This window comes from Podarcis tiliguerta (assembly GCF_965153285.1).
Source record: "Podarcis tiliguerta genome assembly, chromosome: 1".
In the NCBI taxonomy this organism is placed as follows: Eukaryota; Metazoa; Chordata; class Lepidosauria; order Squamata; family Lacertidae; genus Podarcis; species Podarcis tiliguerta.
Window position 1 is genome coordinate 66,403,841 of NC_139534.1, and position 22,589 is coordinate 66,426,429.

Consider the following 22,589-nt stretch of genomic DNA (forward strand, 5'->3'; position numbering starts at 1 on the left):
GAGTAATGCTGGATCCGGCCAGCGACCCATCTAGTTCTGCATCCTGGTCTCCCAGTGGCCAAGCTGGATGCCCATGGGAAACCCGTGTGCCGGACCCCAGAGCGCTCTCCCCTCCTGGGGGCCAAGGGATGGATGGGCGACCGCGAAAAAATCTGTGGCTGCCACAGCCCTGCTAAGGAGGATGTAGAAATGCCCTCCTCCTGGATAAAGCGAAGGGCTGAGCCCCTGTTCCCGGTTCTGCCGCTATTCAGATGTGTTTCCAAAGAGAGTGCTACTCTTAACAGGAGAGCGGATCCTATTCTCCTGTTAATTTTCTGATCGGCGGTCGATACGAAACCACCCGTGAAAAAGCAAAGAGAAATTCCAATGGATATTTTTTTAAAAAAAGAAAAAAGAAATGCTTTTAGGTTTAGAGCAAGATCAGATTGGGGGTGGGAAGGATGAAACATCACACCTGTAACGTTATGGTCCTGAGCATTTCCTTCTCTGCAATGTATGGCACCGAGTAGGCGCTCAGTCCTCTGCTTGGGAACGAATTAGTGAAGCGGTTTCTAGCGGAAATTGCTAGATGTCCAGCCGTTAGAATAAAGAAGAGCGCGCCCCGTATTTAATCCTGAGTAGTCTCATTGGATAGATGGGTTATGATCGTCTAAAGCTGCGAGTACAATTTATTGGGAGTTAAGTCCTGCTGAACCGATTACTGTCCAGTATTAGCAATTTTGAACAAATGCACATAGGATCGCGCTGCCCATTATGCAGGCGACCACTTGAGGCACGCTTTTTTGAGGGAAGTCTCATTGAGCAGTGAGGTCTACCTCTGAGCAAACACGCGCGTTTCCCAATTCATTGGATTTGGAAATAGGAAGGAAACAAACATTTGGCACCTGTGGGGTCAGCCTGGAAAGACTAATAAAACAGAAGTCTCCAGCTGGCAAAATGTAAAAAGAGAATATTTTAAAAGTTCTGTATGAGAGCCCCCAATTTCCCCTTACCCTTTCGGGGGCTCCGGTGCCTTTAAAACTTGATTGACAAACAGAAACCCACCCGGTTAATACTTCCTACCATTTCATGTGCTCAGCTTCAATATGCAAACTTCCCTGGCAGTTTCTGGCCAAGGAAATCGGTCCTTTGATCTCTTACGTCACAGCGCAACCCTAGCCCTGTTTACTCAGAAGCGTGTCCTATTGAATCCAGTGCGGGATTACTCCCCAGGCGAGTGGGGCTAGGACTGCAGCCTAAACTGGCAAAGTAAAATATGTATGGTGAAGGATCGCAGCTCAGTGGCACAGCATCTGATTGGCATGCAGAAGGTCCCAGGTTCAGCCCACAGCGACAGCGAGGAGACACTCCTCGCCTGAAACGCTGCTGCTTGTCCGTGTAGAGAAAACTGTGCTGAATGGACAGCTGTGCTGCTGCGTGCAATCGTCTGGCAGTTCCCCCGTTGAAGGTCTGGGGGCTGCAGGCACAGCAGAATCAAAGGAAACTTTAACTCACGTATATCCCTTTCGTCTCTTAAAGGGGGTTTATTTCTTCTTCCATTCATTCATTCATCCGTCTCGTCTGAATCAACAAACACCCTCTGTTTAGACACGGGATTCACTATACCCGCACGAAGCTCAGAGCAAGCAGAAAGTAGTCGGATGCTGACCAATCCAAGACCTGCCTAATTTCCTATAATGTTAGTATATGATTTTCAGGCACAGGGTCGACAGCCTGGAGGTGGATAAAGCTACTGTTTAGAATCCCACATAAAATGTCCAAAGGAGCGTCAAATTTGATCTCAGGGAGTGGTTGGAAAGTGAAGGGGTCCAGAGACAACACCCTAGATCTCTGACATGCACAAGGATTGGGTCAAAGCCGTAGTAAGGAGTTGCAGTTGTCTTGGGGGGGGCACAGGATTGCTGGGTCTGAAAGAAATGTTAAAGCAATCTTGTAGGAAGAGTTAGTTGCCCTTTTCACAGAATCAAAGAACTGGAAGGGATTCCCAGGGTAATCTAGTCCAACCCCTGCAATGCAGGAATTTTGACACACACACACATTAAGGAACGAGGGTGGGGGAATTGGTGGAAGAACAACTTGTGTGCTTGCTATTGAAAGAATCTGTGGGATACTCCTCAACCCAAGATGCTCTTGAGCCACAAGGGTTGAGAACTGCTGGGTCCTTGCGAGGGTGACCAGTCCTCAGAAAGGAGCAACAATGCCTAGTGGTTTGATGGGATGGGGATGTTACAGATGCCCTGGTAGTGTGGCCAGCAAGTGATGGCCTCACAGCCCAGGACAGCCCAAGGGACCACCCAGACAGCAGGATATGATGGAAGCAGCTGCAAACAGGCCCTGCTCGCCACAGCATCTTGCCTTTCCCCTTTTTCTTTTAAACTTGCAGGGAGGACATGGTCAGCTGGACATGTATGTGGCCCTCCTCCAGATGTTACTGAACTACAAAAACAAATTTAGACAAGACTTATATATTGAAATAAACAGGCTTTGGAGTCTTTCAAAACTTGGTTCAGAATGTCTCACCAAAAAATGAATTCCCCCATGATTCATGGCCATTAAGAAAATTAGTGTCACTATGGGCTCATTCTAGCTTAATACCTCTGGGACAAGTGAACTGTTCCTTCAGCCAACACTTTTCCCCCTAAAAACTGAAAGAGTTAAAGAAGCCAGCTGTCTTTTATAGCAACTGGCTGCTTTGCAATCAAAATGAGTCAAGGAGCATGTGAATGCTCTGGGTTAATCCTAATTTCCTGCTCAGCCGCAGCCAACAAATGTCTTGGGCCAACTCTGATGACATCAGTTAGGGCAGATCTGATCCACAAATTTAAAGCATATCTAATGCATATTTAAAGTGCATGCCTTATCCCAAATAAAGCTGGTAACTGTAGTTTGTTAAGGGCTCTGTGAACTGTAGTTATGGGAGTTGGAAACTACAGTTCCCAAGATCCTTGGGGTGGGGGGTCATGTGCTTTAAATGTATGGTGTGGATCTGCCCTTAGTCTGTTGAGATCAGCAACCCACAAATTGCTGGATTAAAACTACCCATTATTCCTTTCCATTGGCCATGCTGGCTGGCGTGGATGGGAATTTGAGTTCCAACAGCTTCTAGAGGACCATAGGTTGACCTGATGGAAGAGTTTACATATGGACTACATCTCAAGGCGTGCCTCTGACCCAAAAGCCTTAGGGTTCCTAGACATATTCAGGTGTACAGTTTGACCCATCTCATCACTAATGTGACAATTTTTTGCTCCGAGTTATGATTTGTTGGCAATGAGTTAGATTGATGATCTACCCACAAAAGTCCAGGTAAGGAGAGGAGAGTTCTTTCTGATCTAGGAGTATCATCAAGGTAACAAGCCAGGGAATTCAGATGGGAGAAGTGAGAAGTTTGTTCTGTCTCCTCCCCCTCAGTCACTATGATCCCGAGAGCCAGTGTGGTGTAGTGGTTAAGAGTGGTAGACTCGTAATCTGGTGAACTGGGTTCACGTCTCCGCTCCTCCACATGCAGCTGCTGGGTGACCTTGGGCTAGTCACACTTCTTTCAAGTCTCTCAGCTCACTCACCTCACAGAGTGTTGTGGGGGAGGAAGGGAAAGGAGAATGTTAGCCGCTTTGAGACTCCTTAAAGGGAGTGAAAGGCGGGATATCAAATCCAAACTCTTCTTCTTCTCTTCTTCTGCTATTCTGTTGGACTCACCTGGAGCTGCCTCCACCCACCTCGTTTTCTGCACCCATCTTTGTTTCCTGACTTCACCACTTATATGAGAGTTTCTAGAGCAGGTGGAAGTGCCAGGTGGATTTGTGTTTACAACTATTAAAAAATGCATTTCTGGAAAAAATCTGTTGACTATATTATATCTATTAAGCAATGAATTATTCTGTCTCTAAGCACAGTAACTGTAAACACAGTAATTTAGCCATAAATGTAGATAAATACAGGCAGGCACGCTTGTCCATAAGAATAAATCCAACAGTAAAAAAAGTGTAGTGCATTTTATTAGGACCAGAACACTGTCATGAAGTAGTGAGCAAGCTTCCCCAGAATCTTCTTCAGTCTGGAAAATGTAATTATAAATATAATAATGACTTATTACGACACAGTAAAATTAAGCAACATGGTTGGTTGAACTGACTCAGCTTACAGGATCATTTCCCTTTCTTTTTCTTTTTTTCTTTTGCTTGAAAAGGGGTGGTTGTTTTCCCTTTAGTAGTTGAGAAATTTAAGATGAGCAATTTTGGTGAGCAATATTTGTTGAATCCTCTTTCCCTCCTCTATCACTGTAGCTATAGTTAGTGTATCTGTTACAATACAAAAAAAACCCCCTGAAGTTGTGTTCTATCTGCCTCACCTAAATCACCCTGAAATCAACTGAGATATGGCCCAGTTATCTAGTTGTCCCTTTATTTATTATTACAGTTCTATCCTGCATTTCCTCCAAGCAGCTCAGGTTTGTATAGATAGTTTTCCCCTCCCTATTTTATACTAACAACCCTGTGAGGTAAGTAAGGCTGAAAGACTGTGAATGGCCCAGGATCACCCAGTGACTTTCATGGCTGACTGGGGATTTGAACCCTCCTAGGCTTCTAGATACCACCCAACACTCTAACCACTACACCAAACTGGAACTTCTCCTGCCTCTTGTACAATGTTGCCTAAGCTGTCACTGTGCCATTAATGGCTTAAACCCACCAAAAGCTATTTAATTTCCTACATTTTTATTCTTCACTTTGCCCAACATTTCCTCCATGGGCACGTGGACAGTCCCTGACTGATTGCCACAGGCTGTGCTTCTGCTCTGTCATTTTAATGAAGTTTTTTTTTCTATTTCTCCCCTCTTGACCTGAGCACATAATAGGAAACAGTAGCCATTCTCCTGGTGTTGTGTTGAAGTACCTCCCCACTGGTAGAAGGTAGAGTATAGAATTGTTCTGTTCAAAAAGTAAACCCTCCTTGAAAGATTATCTCATTTAATGTACATTTGGCTCTTTGTTTACTTAATATAAAAGTCACACAGTTTTAAAGGATTTGAAAAAATTGCTCCCCTGGAAGGAGGGGGGTGGGCTCATGACAGCACAAGACTCTAGCCAATCAGTGCATTGGGAAGTGCTGTGCAATGGACTCCAACAGGTGGGTGCAACAACCTGTTAACCATCTAATGCAGGCATCCCCAAACTCCAGATGTTTTGGGACTACAACGCCCATCATCCCTAGCTAACAGGACCAGTGGTCAGGGATGATGGGAATTGTAGTCCCTAAACAGCTGGAGGGTTGAGTTTGGGGGTGCCTGATCTAATGTCATGCTGACACAAAGTGACTGACAAGTGAATTGTCCCACCACCCATCCAAGTTGACCCATGGTGGTGGGAAAGGCCAAGAAGATCCAACAATGTTTCTTCTTTTATGCTGCTATGTAAAATGGTAGAAGGAGATGATGGATCCAGCACCACAATCAGTTCCCTGGCACTGGTTGTTCCTGTATAGAACACCATGTCTGTATTTCTTTAGTAGAAATTTATGACCTCACTGAAAATGTGCTAACTCTCCTAACATAAATTTAGATAAGCATCTCATGATACACCCATGAATTCATAGATGCCTTCATAATTTCTCATTTAGATTTATTTGCAGATGGAGGAAGATGTTCCCTCATTTGAACCATCTCAATTGCTTCACACTACCATGGAAATATTTTCCCATCAGTTATTTTCAAAGCATATAAAAGGAACTTGTGTTTGTAGGTTTGTGTGGGCACACAAATTTAATAGGATGTTAAATGGAGGCTGTCCTTAAATTCAGTAGTTATACCCTGCCTGCCATGCAGATGTGACATGATTTGGTGAACAGACGGTCAAGCCAGTCTAAACCATACATGAAAGCTGTTCAAATTACATAGTCTTTCAAATTACAGAATCTGGAGTGGAAGCACTGTAAGTGGACTGCACTATAAATGATTTGGAAGCACAATGTTCCTGCTTTGAACATGAGGCTCAATTATCGTGAGATAGATTTAGATCCCCATATCTTTTGTACACGAGCTGGAGAAGGCTGTGCTATAGAAGACAGCATGCATCTCTCTGTCTGTATGTGTGTATTTGTATATGGGGAAATTTTGCTCCAAAATACATTACTTTACATTTGCTTGCATTGAATTGCATTTCCCATTTTACTACCCATTCATTTACTACCCATTTGGAGAGGTCCTTTTTTTTTAATGACCCTGAAAAAATTGGTCCCATCAGGAAACTTGGAACCTCACTGCCCACCCCTAACTCCAGATCAGTTATGAACAAGTTAAAAAGCACAGGTCTCAAAAATAATATACATAAATAATAATAACAAAAAGGTTAAAAAGTAATAAAAAGAAAGTATGACAAAAACTGATTCCAAGATTTTTGCATGTACCGTTTCCAAGGGGATTGCATGTTGCAGCAAAAAGTTCTTGCCACCAAAACATTTTAATTAAGTATTTCTGATAGTATCAACATGACTTATGATTAATCTTCCAGATAAAATCTTCTTGGCACCTCATCTACTGAAAGTCTTATGAAACAGAGTCTCATACTCCAAATGAAAAATTAGCATGCTTATTCAACATGTTTTTCCTTAAAGGGAAAAGGAAAAGAAGTTTCTCTAAAGCATGGGTGTCAAACACAAGGACCGCGGGCCGAATCCGGCCCGCCAGACCTTGTCATGTGGCCTGTGTAGCTGCCGCCAGCCACCAGCGCATGCGCGGCAGCCTACAAGCCAGAGAACGTCTGCTCTCTAGCGGCGCCGGCCGTTCTACACAGGAAACCTCCACTTTACATGCATTCAGGAAACAGATACAGATCCTACAGATACAACCGGCCCTTTGAGGGTGACCAAACTGCTGATGCGGCCCCCGATGAATTTGAGTTTGACACCCCTGCTCTAAAGCTTATTTCTTTTAATTGCAGATTTATGTAATATTTTGTTATGGCTGTTCTAAACTAACTAGTACTGTGCTGAAAGCTGTCCTCCAGTTTCCTGAACGTTTTCTTTCACTATAAAAGAGGCATTTTAATTGATTGATTGATTGATTGATTTTGCCTCATTCTCAAGGCACTTAAGATTTTTTTCATTATTCCTTTAGTTTTGTACTTAATTGATTTGTAAAAAAAACAAAGACGAAAACAAACCTGGGTGGTGGTGGTGATAGGAATGCTCTGGAGGAATTTATCTTGAAGTCAGCAAAGCTTTTGACAAACTTTTCCAAAATATTTTGATTAGCAAACTGGTTAAGTGCATGCTAATGATGATGTCACCTGGTGAATCCATAGATGGTTAGAAAACTGTACACAAAGAGTGCTCATCAAACTGGAAAAAGGTAAGGCGTGAGATGCTGCAAGGCTCTGTCTGAGGACCAGTACTCTTCAACCTTTTGTATCAATAACTTTGATGAAGGGGTAGAAGGAATCCTGATCAAATTTGTTGATGATGCAAAACTGGGAGGGATAGTAAATGCCTTAGAAGACAGGAATAGTATTCAAAATTAACCTGGAAAGCATGGGAACCTGGGCTGCCAATAAAGGAAATTCAGCAGAAACGCCAAAGTTCTGCATTTAGGACAAAAATAAAATAAAATGCACAGGTATAGGATGCAGGGCAGGCCCCAGATAATACAGCTGGGGCTCCTCACCCCTGCATCCCAATGCTGATCCTTTCTCTCCCCTTATTTCCCCTCAATGCTGATCTTCACTCCTTGCTTGTTTCTGATCCTGATCTTCACTCCTCTCTCATCTCTGAACATCCCTCTCCCTGAGAGAGAAAAACGTGCTGGCTGTGAACCAATTCTTGCAGTAGCATACAGTGGGGGGTGGCAGGCACAGACATGCCACCCATCACAGCTCTCCAGAGTCTGCTACCTAAGGCGGTTGTCTCACCTTGCCTCATGAGCAGGCCGGTCCTGGCTTGGCAATAGTACACATGAAAACAAAACAAAAGCAAGCCGAACATGAGCCAAAGAAGTGTGATTTGGCTGTGAGGAAGAGGAAGAAGATATTATTTTAGGTTGTAGCAATAAAGGCTTCCAAGCTGCAGGAAACAATAGTACCACTTTTTGTTGCACTAGTCAGACGTCATCAGTACAATCTCCAATTCTGGGTAGACAAATTTGAATGAGTTCAAAAGACACCAAAGATAATTGGAGATGTGGATCATAATTCTTATGAGGAGGTTGTAGGAACTGTGTGTGTTTAGGCTAGAGAAGAGTGGAGGGAAGAACATGACAGCACTCCTCAAAGACCTGAAGAGCTGTCACTTAGGCGAAAGACATAATCTCTGATCCTCAGGGCAGTTCACAACAGTAGTGTAACTGGGGTGGTGCAAGTGATGTCTGAACACCAAGTGTAAAATGGGTGGGAGATTCACCACTGCCTACAGAACGCAGCTTAAAATTATTATTATAGCATGAAATCTCACACATTCAAAGATGATTTTCACATTTATTTAGTTATCCGAAAATCAAAATTACCCACATGTAATTATTAAAACCATTATAAACAGTTAAGATTAGTTTCGATCATCTCTTGTGACAAATTTAATTTTTTTATAACAAAATATGAAAACTTTATATATGAAATGTGTTCAATTATTGTTCAGTTATAGAGGGCAGGGCTAGATCTAATGAGCTTGTTACAGAAGGGTAGATTGATGAGTCAGCCTAAGGAGATGCTTGTTGACAGAAAGAGCAGTTGTACAATGGAAGGGCTCTCTCTATCTGCAAACATTCAGTCAGATGCTGGACAGCCTTCTGTTGGCCACAGGAAGCTGCAGGGGATCAGTGGATCGCTCAAAATCAGGCAGAGGAACCTTCATTTATCTTAGGAACCAAGCCAATGTTCTTTGTTGGGGTCTGTTCACACATTCTGTTATGATCAAGCCTACAGTAAACTGAAGAAGTACATTTATATGTGAAACAGCCCTTTTCATACCAGCTGGTCTTGGTGTCAATTCTACCACAAGGTATTAGCAACCATGATTCATGTGGTGAGCCACTACTTGCAAATAACTCACCACATACTGGGAACTGCTTATCATCATCATCATCATCATTTTTAATTTGTATACCGTCTTTCTATCTTACAATACTGAAGGCGGTTTACAAGCTGAAGAAACAAAAACTGTACATCTTACAATAATCTAATGCAATACAAAAATGTGATAATAAAGCATAACTTTAAAATAGGTAACCTGTATCAAAAAGTAACATTCAACAATCATTAAAATAGTATTAAATAATAATAAATAATAATAACATATAAAAGTCAAACAGAAATCCATTCAGCAGATACAATAAATAATTTCTAAACTATAATCAATAAAACAACGGCAAACCACAGTACATAAAATAATACAATACAAATTGAGAAGCAGAGACTAGAGGATGGAGCAAGGCAGGTGGAAGGAGACCTTGCCTGACGGAGTCTCTGCCCTCACAATTCTTCCTTCAGGAACAGCTTCCATGAAGTAAGTTAAAATGCTCTCCAAGTGACAGCCACTGCTTTGTAAGTACACACACACTGAAAACTGCAGGAACAAGGAGTTTCAGGTTTGACAACTGGAAATGCTACAAAATTATTAAAAGAGCATAGAAATGAGTTGTTCTTTTAACCTTTGCTGTGAGGATGGGGCAGCCAGCGGAAAGAGCTTAGCGCTGAAAGGACGGGCTTTTGCCGGGAATTCTCAGGCTTTCAGAAACGGGGAAATCCCTGCCTCTTTCCGAATGCCCCCCCCCCCTTCCGCTGCCCCTGACCTGAATTTGCTATCAGGTGAGCCTTCCCCGCCCCTATTCAAATCAGAATGCAGCAATTGCTGCCTGTTATGCAAGGAAGAGCCGCTGCTTAATGATGAAGGGGAGATAAACGCGAGTCTTGACGGGATGGGTGGAGAAGCTGCGGCGGGAAATGGAGGCGCAGCTGCTCCCGTGGGAACTCCCGACCCCCCAGCATCCAACTCGCGAACTGTCCCCAGGCGCAACTCCAGAACAAGCGCGACGCGAGAGGAGGGGCCAGAGGGAAAAGAGCGCGAGGCGGCGCGGAGGCTCCACCAATCAGGCTCGGCTTCGCCTGACGAGCGCCGCCGGCGTCCTATAAGAAAACGCGGCAAGCGGGCCGAGGGATGTTGTTGTTTCTGCGTGTTTGGAGAAAGAGGAGAAAGGGAGCGCGAGAGCAGAGCCGGCGACTGGCTGGCTGGGGCCGGCAGGAGCGGGAAATGTGGTCCGGGGTCCCGGGGGTGGGCTCGGCCGCCGCGGCGGCTGTGGGCGCCGGCGTCCTCGTGCTGCTGTTGCTGCCGCTAGTGGTGAGGCAGCTGCTGAAGCAGAGGCGGCCGGTGGGCTTCCCGCCCGGCCCGCCGGGGCTGCCTCTCATCGGCAACATCCACTCGCTGGCCTCGGAGCAGCCGCACGTCTACATGAAGAGGCAGAGCCAGCTCTACGGGCAGGTACTGCAGCCCCGGGGAAGGGGGGTTGGGGGTCCCGAGGAGAAGCTGTCTCTGGGGAGACCAAGCGCCCCTCGGTCTAATTCTGAGACATTTGCCACTTCCAAGACCCCTCCGTTAAGTTGTAAGACGAGGCTTTTCCGATTCATGTGAATAAGCCTGGATCTGAACTCTTTCCACAGCTTCACTTTCAGATCTGGGTTCAAGTTTCGCTTCCTCTCTGCCCAAGGCTGTGCTTTCCTGCCCTTGCAAGACAACCGTATCAGTGTCTACTCTAGAGTTGGAAGGGGCATGTAATCTCATGGCTGAGACCGGGAGGGTCATCTAGTCCAATCCCCTGCAAGTAATCTCAACCCCGGTCCCATCTCATTTGAAACCATACCGGACCCTGCTTAGCTTTGCAAATGTACTAGTTGTTCTAGTGCTAGAAGAAGTTGAGCCCCATTCAGTTAAATGAGAATGCAGTTCTATACCCACTTAACCTAGGAGTAAATCCTGTTAAGGCTAAAGCTGAGTAGATGTGTATAGGATTTCACTGTTAGCCTAGTGGCCAACTTGCAAGAGTTGTTGTTGGAGGCAGACCTCAGTTAGGAAAGCGCTTTACAAACAAAAGAATTATATAAGACTCGCCTTGCAAGTGAGGAAGTCATAAAGGCTTCGTTACATTGACCAGCTTTTATGTCAGGAAGGCTTAGGAGGCTATTCTAAGCTTAGTTACGGTACTTGGGATTAAGTATCGCTGAAATCAACGGGACTTTATTTTAAAGTCACTTTATGTTTGGGCTGTTGCATATTTGAACTGCAGTAACAGGATGTGGTTTATTATTTGCCATTTTATATTGAGTTTTGTTGTGTTTGGCACAGAATTCTTAATATATATAAAGTTTGCAGTACAATCATAGAATCATAGAGTTGGAAAGAGACCACAAGGGCCATCGAGTCCAACCCCCTGCCAAGCAGGAAACACCATCAGAGCTTCATGAGATTTGGTTGCATCATAGTTATTATTAAATACTATTTTGTAAAGGTGTGCACCTGCTTTTTTCAGAAAGCTGCCTAACTTGTCACCCAAGCATGCCAGTGCAGTATGTTGCTAATACTGTCTGTTAATACAGCTCCAAGTTCAACATTTAAAAACAAACAAACTGGCTTTACATAAACCCTGTAACCCTTGTCAAAGTGGGCTGGGCTTTGTGTCTCAACTTTGCTAGATATTTAAGATGCCACAGGAATCTTTGTTTCTATTTTACATGTTGGACTACAGTACCAAACTAACTCAACCTCAAAACTGCTTAGGTTTGAGATGTGCGTTAGAGGGCTTTCTTATTTAAATTTCTAAGAGAATGTGGCAAGTTTTTAAAAACGTTATAGAACAGGGGAAGGAAGTCATCAGTGAAATGAACATGTCTTCCCTTTGCGGGTAACACTGAACTTGGGGCACTCTCAATTTAAGCATCATCCTGCATGTCATCCAGATTACTAATCACCAACATACACCATGAAGCTGCAACCAATGAAGATTCTTAACTTACGTTCCTGATGGTAGGGGATTTAAGCCTGTTTGCCTTTCATATTTATCGAGTGGAGCACCGCACAGCCACAACTCAGAGTTAAATATACTTTCACAAGAAATGGTGAAGTTGTTACTTTAGTTGTCTGCTGCTGCATAGTGATGACATGCTGGTCTGTGTACAGAATAGCATCCAACACTGCTGCTCCATGAATGGAACTTTCTCCTCCTTTTCCTGGCAACACCCTGCATGCCCTCAAGATCAGCTTCAGAGGTTGGAAAACTCCACTGATGCTGCTTTGGAGACAACCAATAATCTCCCACCTTTTTGTCTTTAAAAATTATCTCCAGGACAGCTAGAAAATCTTGATAAAAAACATTTACAACAAATTAAAACGTATCAACAGCTGATAGAAGCATAAACTCGGTTGGAATGTTGACAGTTTACTATCCTACAGGCTCGTTGCCAATTGCTGTAAAGAAAGGACATGTTTTTAATACTCTTTGGAATACAAGATGTTTTCTACTGCAGGGATGCAAAGAGGACAGTGACAGTGACAGTGCCTTGAGTTTCTTGTGAAAAAAATATCATTACTCATAGGAACAGGAAAAGGAGTGACCACTAGGACATTTCTCCTTAAAAGTTTCCCTTTAATTGTTTGTTTGTTTATTTAGTGATCATATCAATCATAATGAGTTACAAATAGAAACACTTTCCTTTAGCTTATGAAAAGGAACATTTGCTGACAGAAACTGGAAACCAAAATCAGAATTTTAAGCTTTATGCAATTTTTTATTAATTGCAAAAATAATGATTCCATATTCAGCTATTTGATCAGTACAGAAAAATGATAAAATATACTTTCTTGTATGGTATACAATTAAACCATGGTTTCCCACTATGTGAATAAGCCTGCATAAGCCTTCTCCTTCACATACCACAGAACTAGCCACAGTTCCCTGTGGCGCCTTAAATGTGGCTTGTCTGGACCAGCCAAGTATTTAACAACTTGCCTGGTAACCTTAAGTGAGCAGGAATTCCAAGCAAGCAAGAGGTTTGGCTCACTCTTAATCTCAGGGTTGTGGGTTTGCGCCTCACGTTGGACAAAAGATTCCTGCACTGCAGCGGGTTGGACTAGATGACCCTTGTGGTCCCTTCTTACTCTAGATCTGTGATTTTATGATTCTAAGTTTGGCAGAGGCAGGACAGATTGCTCCATGCCTCCTCCAATAGTCTACTGTAGTCTACAATAGGCAAACTCAGCCCTCCAGATGTTTTGGGACTACAATTCCCATCATCCCTGACCACTGGTCCTGTTAGGGATTGTGGGAGTTGTAGTCCCAAAACATCTGGAGGGCCAAGTTTGCCTATGCCTGGTCTACTGCTAGCAATGGAGGAAGGAGCAAGGATCAACCTGTCCTCCCTGCTTGTAGAAGAATTTTTTTAAAAGTAGCTAGTATGGAAACGTGGACTAGGTGTGCATGCTAGCAATTTCTAAACTTATTTACAAAACTGCTTTAAACTCTGGTTAGTGAAAGCAAGTTTGGATAAAAATGTGGTTTCAGACCCTTGCTTGCTCACTACAGTGGAACCTTGTGTTACGTACTATCCTCCTTACGAACGCTGCTGGTTACGAGCTCCGCTAACCCGGAAGTAGATGTCCCTTGTTGCGAACTTTGCCCTGGGATGTGAGCGGAAGTCGCGTGGTGACTGCGGGAAGCGCCATTAGCAAAAGCGTGCCTCATGTTACGAGCAGTTTCGGCTTAAGAACAGATCTCCAGAACGAATTAAGTTTGTAACCAGAGGTACCACTGTATAGCTTAAATTAAACAACTGTTTTCTAGTTTGGATGTCTTCTAAAGATAGTGAAGCACCTGTTGCTTAATCTTAACAGTCAGAAGCATGCCTCTTACTGCAGAGTTTATCATCTTCTGCTCAGGGACACTTTGTTCATGACGTGTCATTCCTGCTGCCACAGAAACATATTGCCAATTTATGTTTATCTCTTGTGACAGGTAATGCATTCACTTTAAGAATGATGCAGACAATGTTCCTCCTGCAAAGTGAAGCAATAAGTAGGAAGCTCATGTGTCTGACAGTAAGCCTAGCCAACACGTTGGACTGGAAAGAGATATTATTGATGTTGTATTTTGACATACAGTGGTACCTCGGGTTACATACTCTTCAGGTTACATACGCTTCAGGTTACAGACTCTGCTAACCCGGAAATAGTACCTCGGGTTAAGAACTTGGCTTCAGAATGAGAACAGAAATCATGCTCTGGTGGCGCGGCGGCAGCAGGAGGCTCCATTAGCTAAAGTGGTGCTTCAGGTTAAGAACGGACCTCCAGAATGAATTAAGTACTTAACCTGAGGTACCACTGTATAACCATCTATGAATGAAAGCAAACTGTGATATTGTTATGCAACTGTAATCTTTCTACATAGCACATGTAGCATATTTATGAGCATCATGTGGTGTTAGAAGCATACCTGTTGTGCTGCCCATGGACCAAACAAGAACATTTCTAAAGAAAAAGAAACTAGTATTTCTCCATCTGCCCACCCCCCACCCCAATTCTTGAAAGTGACATGTAATCTTTTTTTTTTTAAAAGGTATTTAGCCTTGATCTTGGAGGAATATCAACTATTGTCCTGAATGGCTATGATGCAGTAAAAGAATGCCTTGTTCAGCAGAGTGAGATTTTTGCAGACAGGCCATCTCTTCCTTTGTTCAAGAAGCTGACAAAAATGGGAGGTATGTGTTGTTGTTGTTGTTTTAATAGAGTCTTATTAGTGTATTGGGTATATGCTTTTTAAAAAGGTGCCTGCAATTCTGTCTTCTTACTAACTTTAAAGAAACAACCCTGAGAGCATTTTTCATTTGTATGTGCTTTCTGACTTGGTCTGCAAAATTCCTCAACCTCTGTTCCAAAGGGCAATGTTGGGAAATCAAACTTGAAGCTGGCTGTTGATGTGCACTGTTGGAAATGTTGTCCTTTAGCCAGGAAGAATAAGATGGCTTCATACTTAGGCAGGCTATATTTCTAATCATTCCATCCCTTGAGGTCTGCCCCCCACCCCCAACTCTACCCACCTCATAGGCTCATTTCAGTAAACACTACAAGAGTGCAGTGGAGGCAGCAACAATAACCCTCCTGCAATCCCTTTCTCTTACACAGTACTACTTCTGACAATTAAATGTGGGGAGGAACAACTGGAAGAGGGAAGGGGGTGGCCTGAGGCACTTGAGTAACGCCCATTCATTTGTGTGCCAAGGTTAATGCACACATAGGAAGCACTGCAACATTTTGGTATTTGTGTATTTCACAAAGGTATGTTTAATACACAATTCTTTTTTAACTGTAGCTTTGCTACCTTTGCTTTTATCATTGTGAGAAATCTATTGTAGAACTAGCAGGTTGCCATTGTTTAGGAACCTTTACTACAGTGGTTCAGCACCTGTTTTTATTATTAATATTTATTGAATACTGCCCTATACCCGGAGGTCTCAGGGCAGTTCACAGAACAAAGACGTGGGGGCCCCCTGCAGCAGTATAACAGAAAGCTAAATCTGCCACAATCTAGTAGAAAACATGGACAAAATGTAAGAATATGCTAAACTGTTTCATTTAAATTGACTGGACTTTATAAAAGTGCTTAACTTGTGCCCTAGACTTGTCCCTCCCTGCCCCTACTCACTGCTTGCAGAATTTGGAGCGCATTGATAATCTCATGGGTTGTTTTTTTCTTTCATTTTTCATTTGTACATTCCTTAAATGTTCCTTAAAAGATATTGCTGAATTGCATTTAATACCTTTTATAAATGCCTTTCATCTATTAAAAACAAACCAATTCTCTAATGTTTATGCAACAGTGATTTGCAGTTGACTTAAGCTAGTAATATCAAAATGGGTGGGCTCAAATTTGTGTGGCACCCTAGTAAATTGGCATCCAGAACCCCATGTGGGAAAACAGAGGTGACATTGAGCAGAAAAACCAATAGGAAGTGTTCTCTTCCATGACACTTCTCCACTTAGAATTGTATCTTCCTAAGACTGCTTATTCGCTTATGACACTTTGTTTACATGTATTTGCATGCTTAGTGTACTCTGCAAACCAGATTGGGAGACCAAGATACATAGCTAAGTAATACAGTGGTACCTCTAGTTGTGTTCCGCTCTTGTTATGGACTTTCAGCTTACGAACGTGGCAAACCTGGAAGTGTTTACTTCCGGGTTCGCCGCATGCACAGAAGTGATCTGCACACTTTGCATAATGCACAGAAACACTCAATCGCACATGCATGGAAGAGGCGCTTTAGTTGTGGACTTTTCGGGGTACAAACGGCACCCTGAAATGGATTAAGTCCGCAACTAGAGGTACCACTGTACTCTCATGACAAAGAAGCACCTTCATGTGGTAGCATGCAGTTACGGCAGTTGTGTTTGAAAATCATTGCTTGTACATGTTCAGTGCTGTAGACAGTGTTAAGAGCTGAAAACATACCCTTTAAAAAGCAAAAATGAAATATATCTTGGACACTGAAATGAAAAGCACCCCAAATTACTAAGTGCTTGAAACGCTTCAAGGTGATGAAAGCTCCAGAGATTGAGTTTAGTTTCTTCTGGGCATGAGAGCATTGGAGAATTAACGTGTCCTTGTAAAACCTTATTTACAATCAGAGTTGGAAGGGACCCTGAGGATCATCTACTCCAACCCCCTGCAATGCAGGGATATGCAGCTGTCTCTTATGGGGATCGAACCTACAACCTTGCCATTGTTAGCACCGCACTCTAACCAACTGAGCTAGCAGGCAGCTTAGTCACTAGTCCTGCATCAAGTTCTCAAAGATACTAACTGCACCCTAAGGGATACATAAGTTTTAGCCAACCCTATTAATAAAAAAAAAATATAAATTAAAAGATTGAAAAAAGGTTTCAGAAGATTTTAAAATTTCATGTAAATCTATTTATCTGTCTTCTGTAATTTTACAGCAATTCAGTTCCTCAAGCGTAATCTAAATTAAAAATGTCTTTAAACAAGTTTTGTCACTCTAACTCAAGCTGCTTTTCTACGTCACACTCTGTTTCAAAAGCTGTTTACCTTGTGGGATAGGTGAGAAGGTATACTGGTTTGCAGTTAAGAAACACACTCCTCCCACACACACACACACACAAAATCTTGGATGTACAGAAATAGTTGGTTGATCTTTATATCTTTGCCTAGCACTACCTGTCTTGGTGCCTGCCTCCCCACCCCCGCTTGACTTTTTGTATTTGTAAATAAACATCTGTAAAAAAGCCTTTCCCCCCTGCTTGTCCTTTTGTATTTGTAAATAAGCATCTATTACATAAATCACCAGTACACACTTTACAAGAAAACTGGCTTAGCCAAAGGCTACCTTGAAACTTCAGGGAAGTGGAAAAGGCAAATTGGCATTAAAATTAACATTTTTACGCATACAGTTCCCAAAGTGCTATAAACAGGTTGCATTTTGAGGAGGTATAATGTTGCATGCAGTTAAAAACATGGGACATAATTCGGAAGTCTAGATAACAGTAAAACTAATTCACTATGATAAATTGAGGATACTGTTTTTGTTTGTACGTGTGTGTAACTATGTGTGTGTAGCTGCAGATCATAGAAAGATCATATGTATGAAAGAGGAACTAAGATCCTGGGTTAAGCATATTGACGCTCATATATTTCAGGTTTATTGAACTCAAGTTATGGCAGAGGTTGGACAGAGCATCGCAAGCTGGCTGTAACAAGCTTCCGTATTTTTGGATATGGTCAAAAGTCCTTCGAAAGCAAAATATCAGAAGAATCAGTCATTTTCCTTGAGGCCATTGATACCTATAAGGGCAAGCCTTTTGATCTGAAATACTTGATAACAAATGCAGTTTCAAATATTACTAACTTGATTCTTTTTGGAGAACGGTTTACATATGAAGACACTGAATTTCAGCATATGATGGAAATATTTAGTGAAAACATTGAACTAGCAGCTAGTTCTTCTGCATTTTTGTACAATGCTTTTCCATGGATCGGTGCCTTGCCCTTTGGAAAGCATCAGCAACTCTTTAAAAATGCATCTGAAGTCTATACTTTTCTACTCCACCTTATTGAGCGTTTCTCACAAAATAGGAAACCTCAGTCACCAAGGCATTTTATAGATGCATATTTTGATGAGATGGACAAAAATAAAAATGACCCCGAGTCTACATTTACAACAGAAAACTTAATTTTCTCTGCTGGAGAAATAATAATTGCTGGAACAGAAACTACAACAAATGTTCTAAGATGGGCAGTGTTGTTCATGGCTCTTTATCCTAATATTCAAGGTAAGTTATGCCATATGCCGTGATGTATTTTGTTTTTTGATTAAGAATGTGCATTCCAAGCAGGGTATTAACAGCACTTGTTAAATCTTTACCCGATCTGAATACATTAGGTTGAAACTAGAGTTTGGTCCCACTGGAAGTGATATCCTTTGAGCAGAGTTTGTTCAGGATGTGTCTGCTGGTGGAAAAGGGGGCCTATTTCCCAACTTATCCTTCCCAGTTACTGACTCCATGCTGTTCTAGAGTATTCCACAAGACTCCAGAGTAGATTTTAACAGGGAAAGTAGGGGAGGGAAACTGACAAAACAATGCTGCATCATCCATTCAGCTGACTGTATTGGAGTACAGTTGTACCTTGGAAGTCAAACGGAATCCGTTCCAGAAATCTGTTCGACTTCTAAAACGTTCAAAAACCAAAGCCAATCAGAAGCCATGGAAGCCCTGTCAGACATCCAGGTTCCAAAAGAACGTTCAAAAACTGGAACAATCACCTCAGGGTTTGTGATGTTCGGGAGCCAAAACATCTGAGTTCCAGGGCATTCAGGATCCAAGGTACGACTGTATTTGGTTCAAAGGTCACATCTGACACCATAAAGTATTCTTATACCACTTCAGCAGTCATGATTTCCCCCAAAGAATCCTGAAAATTGTAGTTACCCCTCACAGACCTACAGTTCATAGCACCCTTAACAAACTACAATTTCCAGGATTCTCCATGACTAGTGGATGTGACTAATGTACACAAAATCAGTGGGGCTACAAATATATTTAAAGGTTTTTTAGTTAAATGTAGAATGAACATGTCTACTTATTTTTGCCAAACTGTTACTCAATAAACTAAAAACATTTTCTCCAACAGGGCAAGTTCATAAAGAAATCGATTTAATTATTGGGCCGTACAAAACACCTTGCCTAGAAGAAAAGTGTAAAATGCCATACACTGAGGCAGTACTGCATGAAATTTTAAGATTCTGTAACGTAGCTCCACTAGGTATTTTCCATGCAACTTCTAAGGATACAGTTGTACGTGGCTATTCTATCCCTCAAGGCACTACAGTCATTACAAATCTCTACTCTGTACACTTTGATGAAAAGTACTGGACTAACCCTGAAATGTTTTGCCCTGAGAGGTTTTTGGACAGCTCTGGACAATTTGTCAAGAAAGAAGCATTCATTCCATTTTCGCTAGGTAAGTGTACGTACTTAACCAAAAATCTAGAAGCAACGAGTTTGTGACTAGAGGCAAAATGGTTAGTATGCTATATCTACCAACCAAATATTCCAAAGACTTTGACTTCATAAACTAATTCATTTTAAACTTCAGTTGTTAATCATCAGCTAAACCAACGTTGTAATGAAACCAAGGCAGCGAAATCGTAAGCTTAGACTCAGACTTAACTGAGTGTCGTAACAGTTCTTGTCTGATTACTGTACATGAAACAACCCACTTCCAGTTTAGAAAGATTTTTAAAAATGGTATAGGTTAGTGGAATCTTGGCAACAGCAGCCTTATCAGGCTCTAAAGATTTCACTATCCTGCTTATCTGAGGGGGAAATAACATGTGGATCTTGCACTGTGCTGGTAGGACAGTGTGTTCTTAACAGGAAAGAACTGCTCTCTGGAATGTTTGGACATCAGCCATTAGTTTTCTCATACTTGGGCTTATATGTAGTTTATGCAGAACTGGTTTATGAAAATCATATGTTCAAAAGAATTAAATGATGCCACCAGGTTTTTAACAGATTGGTAGTAAAGTAACTTGAGAACCATGTTTTTCCAAATTGTCTCTCTTTCGCTGCTTTAATGTTAGAATGGTGCCTAAACCTTTAACAGCATGGGTTAATTAATGGCTTACCAGAATAGGATTTGATTTTTAAGAGATGCAGTACTTTATTATCATAATGGCACCTGTATTTTTTGATAAATGACAAAAAAAACACACAGCTATTTCCTTTTAAAATACTATTTTCCTTTCTTTCTTTTTTCCCTTCAGGGCGAAGGCACTGTTTAGGCGAACAGTTGGCCAGAATGGAAATGTTTTTATTTTTCACCTCATTACTTCAACAATTTCATCTGCATTTTCCTAGTGGTTGGACTCCCAACCTTAAGCCAAAATTAGGCATGACTCTGCAACCCCATCCATACCTTATTTGTGCAGAAAGGCGCTACTGAAGACACACCTATTGCCAACAGATCAAAGTGTGAGGCTTTGGGGCCAGAGGCATGGAAATATAATGAGAAGTAATGTTTTTGTTCCACGCTTTCCTGACTCAAATTGCCCAAATTGTTCCCTGCGTTGTTTTTTAAAGCCTGTTCATCTTAAAAATCCTTCAGTGGTGTATAAGGACATTGAGAGAGATGGTTTTTGAGGGCAGGTGATGGAGAATGAGTAGAAGGTGCTCCACCGTATTCTAATGTGTGGCGAATGGGATAAGAGTGTAAGAATGGCCTGCTGGATCAGGCCAATGGCTCATCTAGTCCAGCATCCTGTTCACACAGTGGCCAACCAGATGCCTGTGGGAAATCAGGGAGAAGACACAAGAGCCCTGTCCCCTCCCATGGCTTCTAGCAACTGCTGTTCAGAAGCATTGCTGCCTCCAACTGCGGAGGCAGTAGCCATTGACAGCTCCCTCCTCCATGAATTTGTCAATCCTCTTTTGACGCCATCCAAGTTGATGGTCATCACTGCCTCCGCAGGTTCCATAGTTTGACTACTCTGTCTTAAATCTTCTAACAGTTATCTTCATTGGGTGTCCACAAGTTCTAGTGGTATATGAGAGGGAGAAAAACTTATCATTTTCCCTCTGGGTAGCAGTTATAGCCTAGCAAAAACTTTTCTGTATGTCAGGCTCACCCATATTTTTAAAAATGGCTTTCAAGTCACTTTTCCACTCCACTATCTCATTAGTACTTGCCCTCCAACTTGTACATAAGGCTTGTACAGTCGTCTGTAGCACAGAGTATTCCATGAGTCTGAGATTCTTGTACTCTGTAGCACAGAGTATTCCATGAGTCTGAGATTCTTGTTGGCTCAGAGGACAGTGGGGAAGATGCATGTACACAAAACCCTAAGAAAATGCAACCTGTATGAGTCACTCCATTCTGAAGCTCTGGCAAAAGCCTTAAGGTGACTTTGCCTACACTACCTAGTGGCTCCTAAAACACTGATGCATTACAGAATGTAAGTCTCTAGCTATAAGATGGGTAATTTCTGGTTCAGGTATCCTTTCAGCAATTCCTTAGTGCTGAAACAGTTGCGTCACTTTTTATTTAAAACACACTGGTTTGGCAATGAAGGGTGGAGTTTAATTACACTAAGGCAGACATGTCCAAAGTCTGTTTCGGGGGCCTAATCCAGCCCCCCGATGGGTTTAATCTGGCCCCTGGGGCAGTTTATTTCCTAGGGTAAAATCCTAAGAAACCCTCAGTTTTTTTGGGTAAAATCCTTTAAAAAGCTCAATAACGTCAATCCTAAAAAGATCAACAACTTTGGCTGGCTCTTTGGTCGGCCCCATGGCCCTTCACTTCATCAAATCTGGCCCTCTTTAAAAAAAGTTTGGACACCACTGCACTAAAGGCATGCAGGGGAGAAGACCCCTGAAGGCAGCCTTTTAGTAGGAGACACGGGACAGAAGGGAAAAACACACACCAAAGCAACAGAATGCGAGATGCGGAAGTGGAGATTCACTGCATTCCCCACATGCCCTTTTAGGTGTAACCCATCTTAACAGGTGAACATCCATTTAGTCAACATGCAGGTAACTAGTTTGGCCCTAAATGAACCACTTACCCTATCTGCTACACTTTTATTTGTATTTCACCCTCCAATATAGGGCAAATGATGCTTGCTCTGCCTTTCACATGGCTGTTGAAAAGATTACTGAGGCAATAGAAATGAAGTGTTGTATTATATAAGTGCTTTAATTGAGAGCGGGTGTGGTGTAGTCATGGCTGAGAGAGTAAACTAACAGGAAGCTTGTTCCTACAGCCGTGAAGAAAATAATGCTGACCTACTTTCGTAGTTGTACAGTTTATTAAGATATTATATGTGATTACAGATGCTGTTGGTACAGCCTAAAACGATGCCTTTTGAACTACTGTATTAAGTTGTCCACACTTATAATAGGATTCTTTCCTCTTCTTTTTAAAAAAACTTGTAAATACTTTGCAGGTCCAATTTACTTAAGGGTGTCTTGCCACATACATGCTTATTTGCACTTCTGCAAATGCTACCTGAGGTCCTTTCCTCAGTTGTGGGGAGCTGTTCAGTTAGTGT

At 42.2% G+C, this 22,589-nt stretch overlaps 2 protein-coding genes across 2 annotated transcripts in view; one reads left to right on the forward strand and one right to left on the reverse strand.

Moving 5' to 3' along the window:
* Positions 1 to 22,589, reverse strand: part of RIC3 (RIC3 acetylcholine receptor chaperone) — a 513,554-nt gene that overhangs the window by 52,553 nt on the left and 438,412 nt on the right. The window lies entirely within an intron of this gene.
* On the forward strand, positions 10,165 to 21,242 carry CYP2R1 (cytochrome P450 family 2 subfamily R member 1). Its single transcript, XM_083408092.1, has 5 exons — positions 10,165 to 10,458; positions 14,582 to 14,723; positions 17,680 to 18,312; positions 19,172 to 19,501; positions 20,307 to 21,242. The coding sequence occupies exons 1-5, from the start codon at positions 10,231 to 10,233 to the stop codon at positions 20,483 to 20,485; spliced, it is 1,512 nt and encodes a 503-aa protein (XP_083264218.1). The 5' UTR covers positions 10,165 to 10,230; the 3' UTR covers positions 20,486 to 21,242.

Excerpts from the sequence above, each read along its gene's own strand:
- CYP2R1 (XM_083408092.1), top strand. The coding sequence starts at position 10,231 with ATGTGGTCCGGGGTCCCGGGGGTGGGCTCGGCCGCCGCGGCGGCTGTG. Across the intron at positions 18,313-19,171 it reads TCTTTATCCTAATATTCAAG|GGCAAGTTCATAAAGAAATC; the intron begins GTAAGTTATGCC and ends TTTCTCCAACAG. Across the intron at positions 19,502-20,306 it reads ATTCATTCCATTTTCGCTAG|GGCGAAGGCACTGTTTAGGC; the intron begins GTAAGTGTACGT and ends TTTTCCCTTCAG.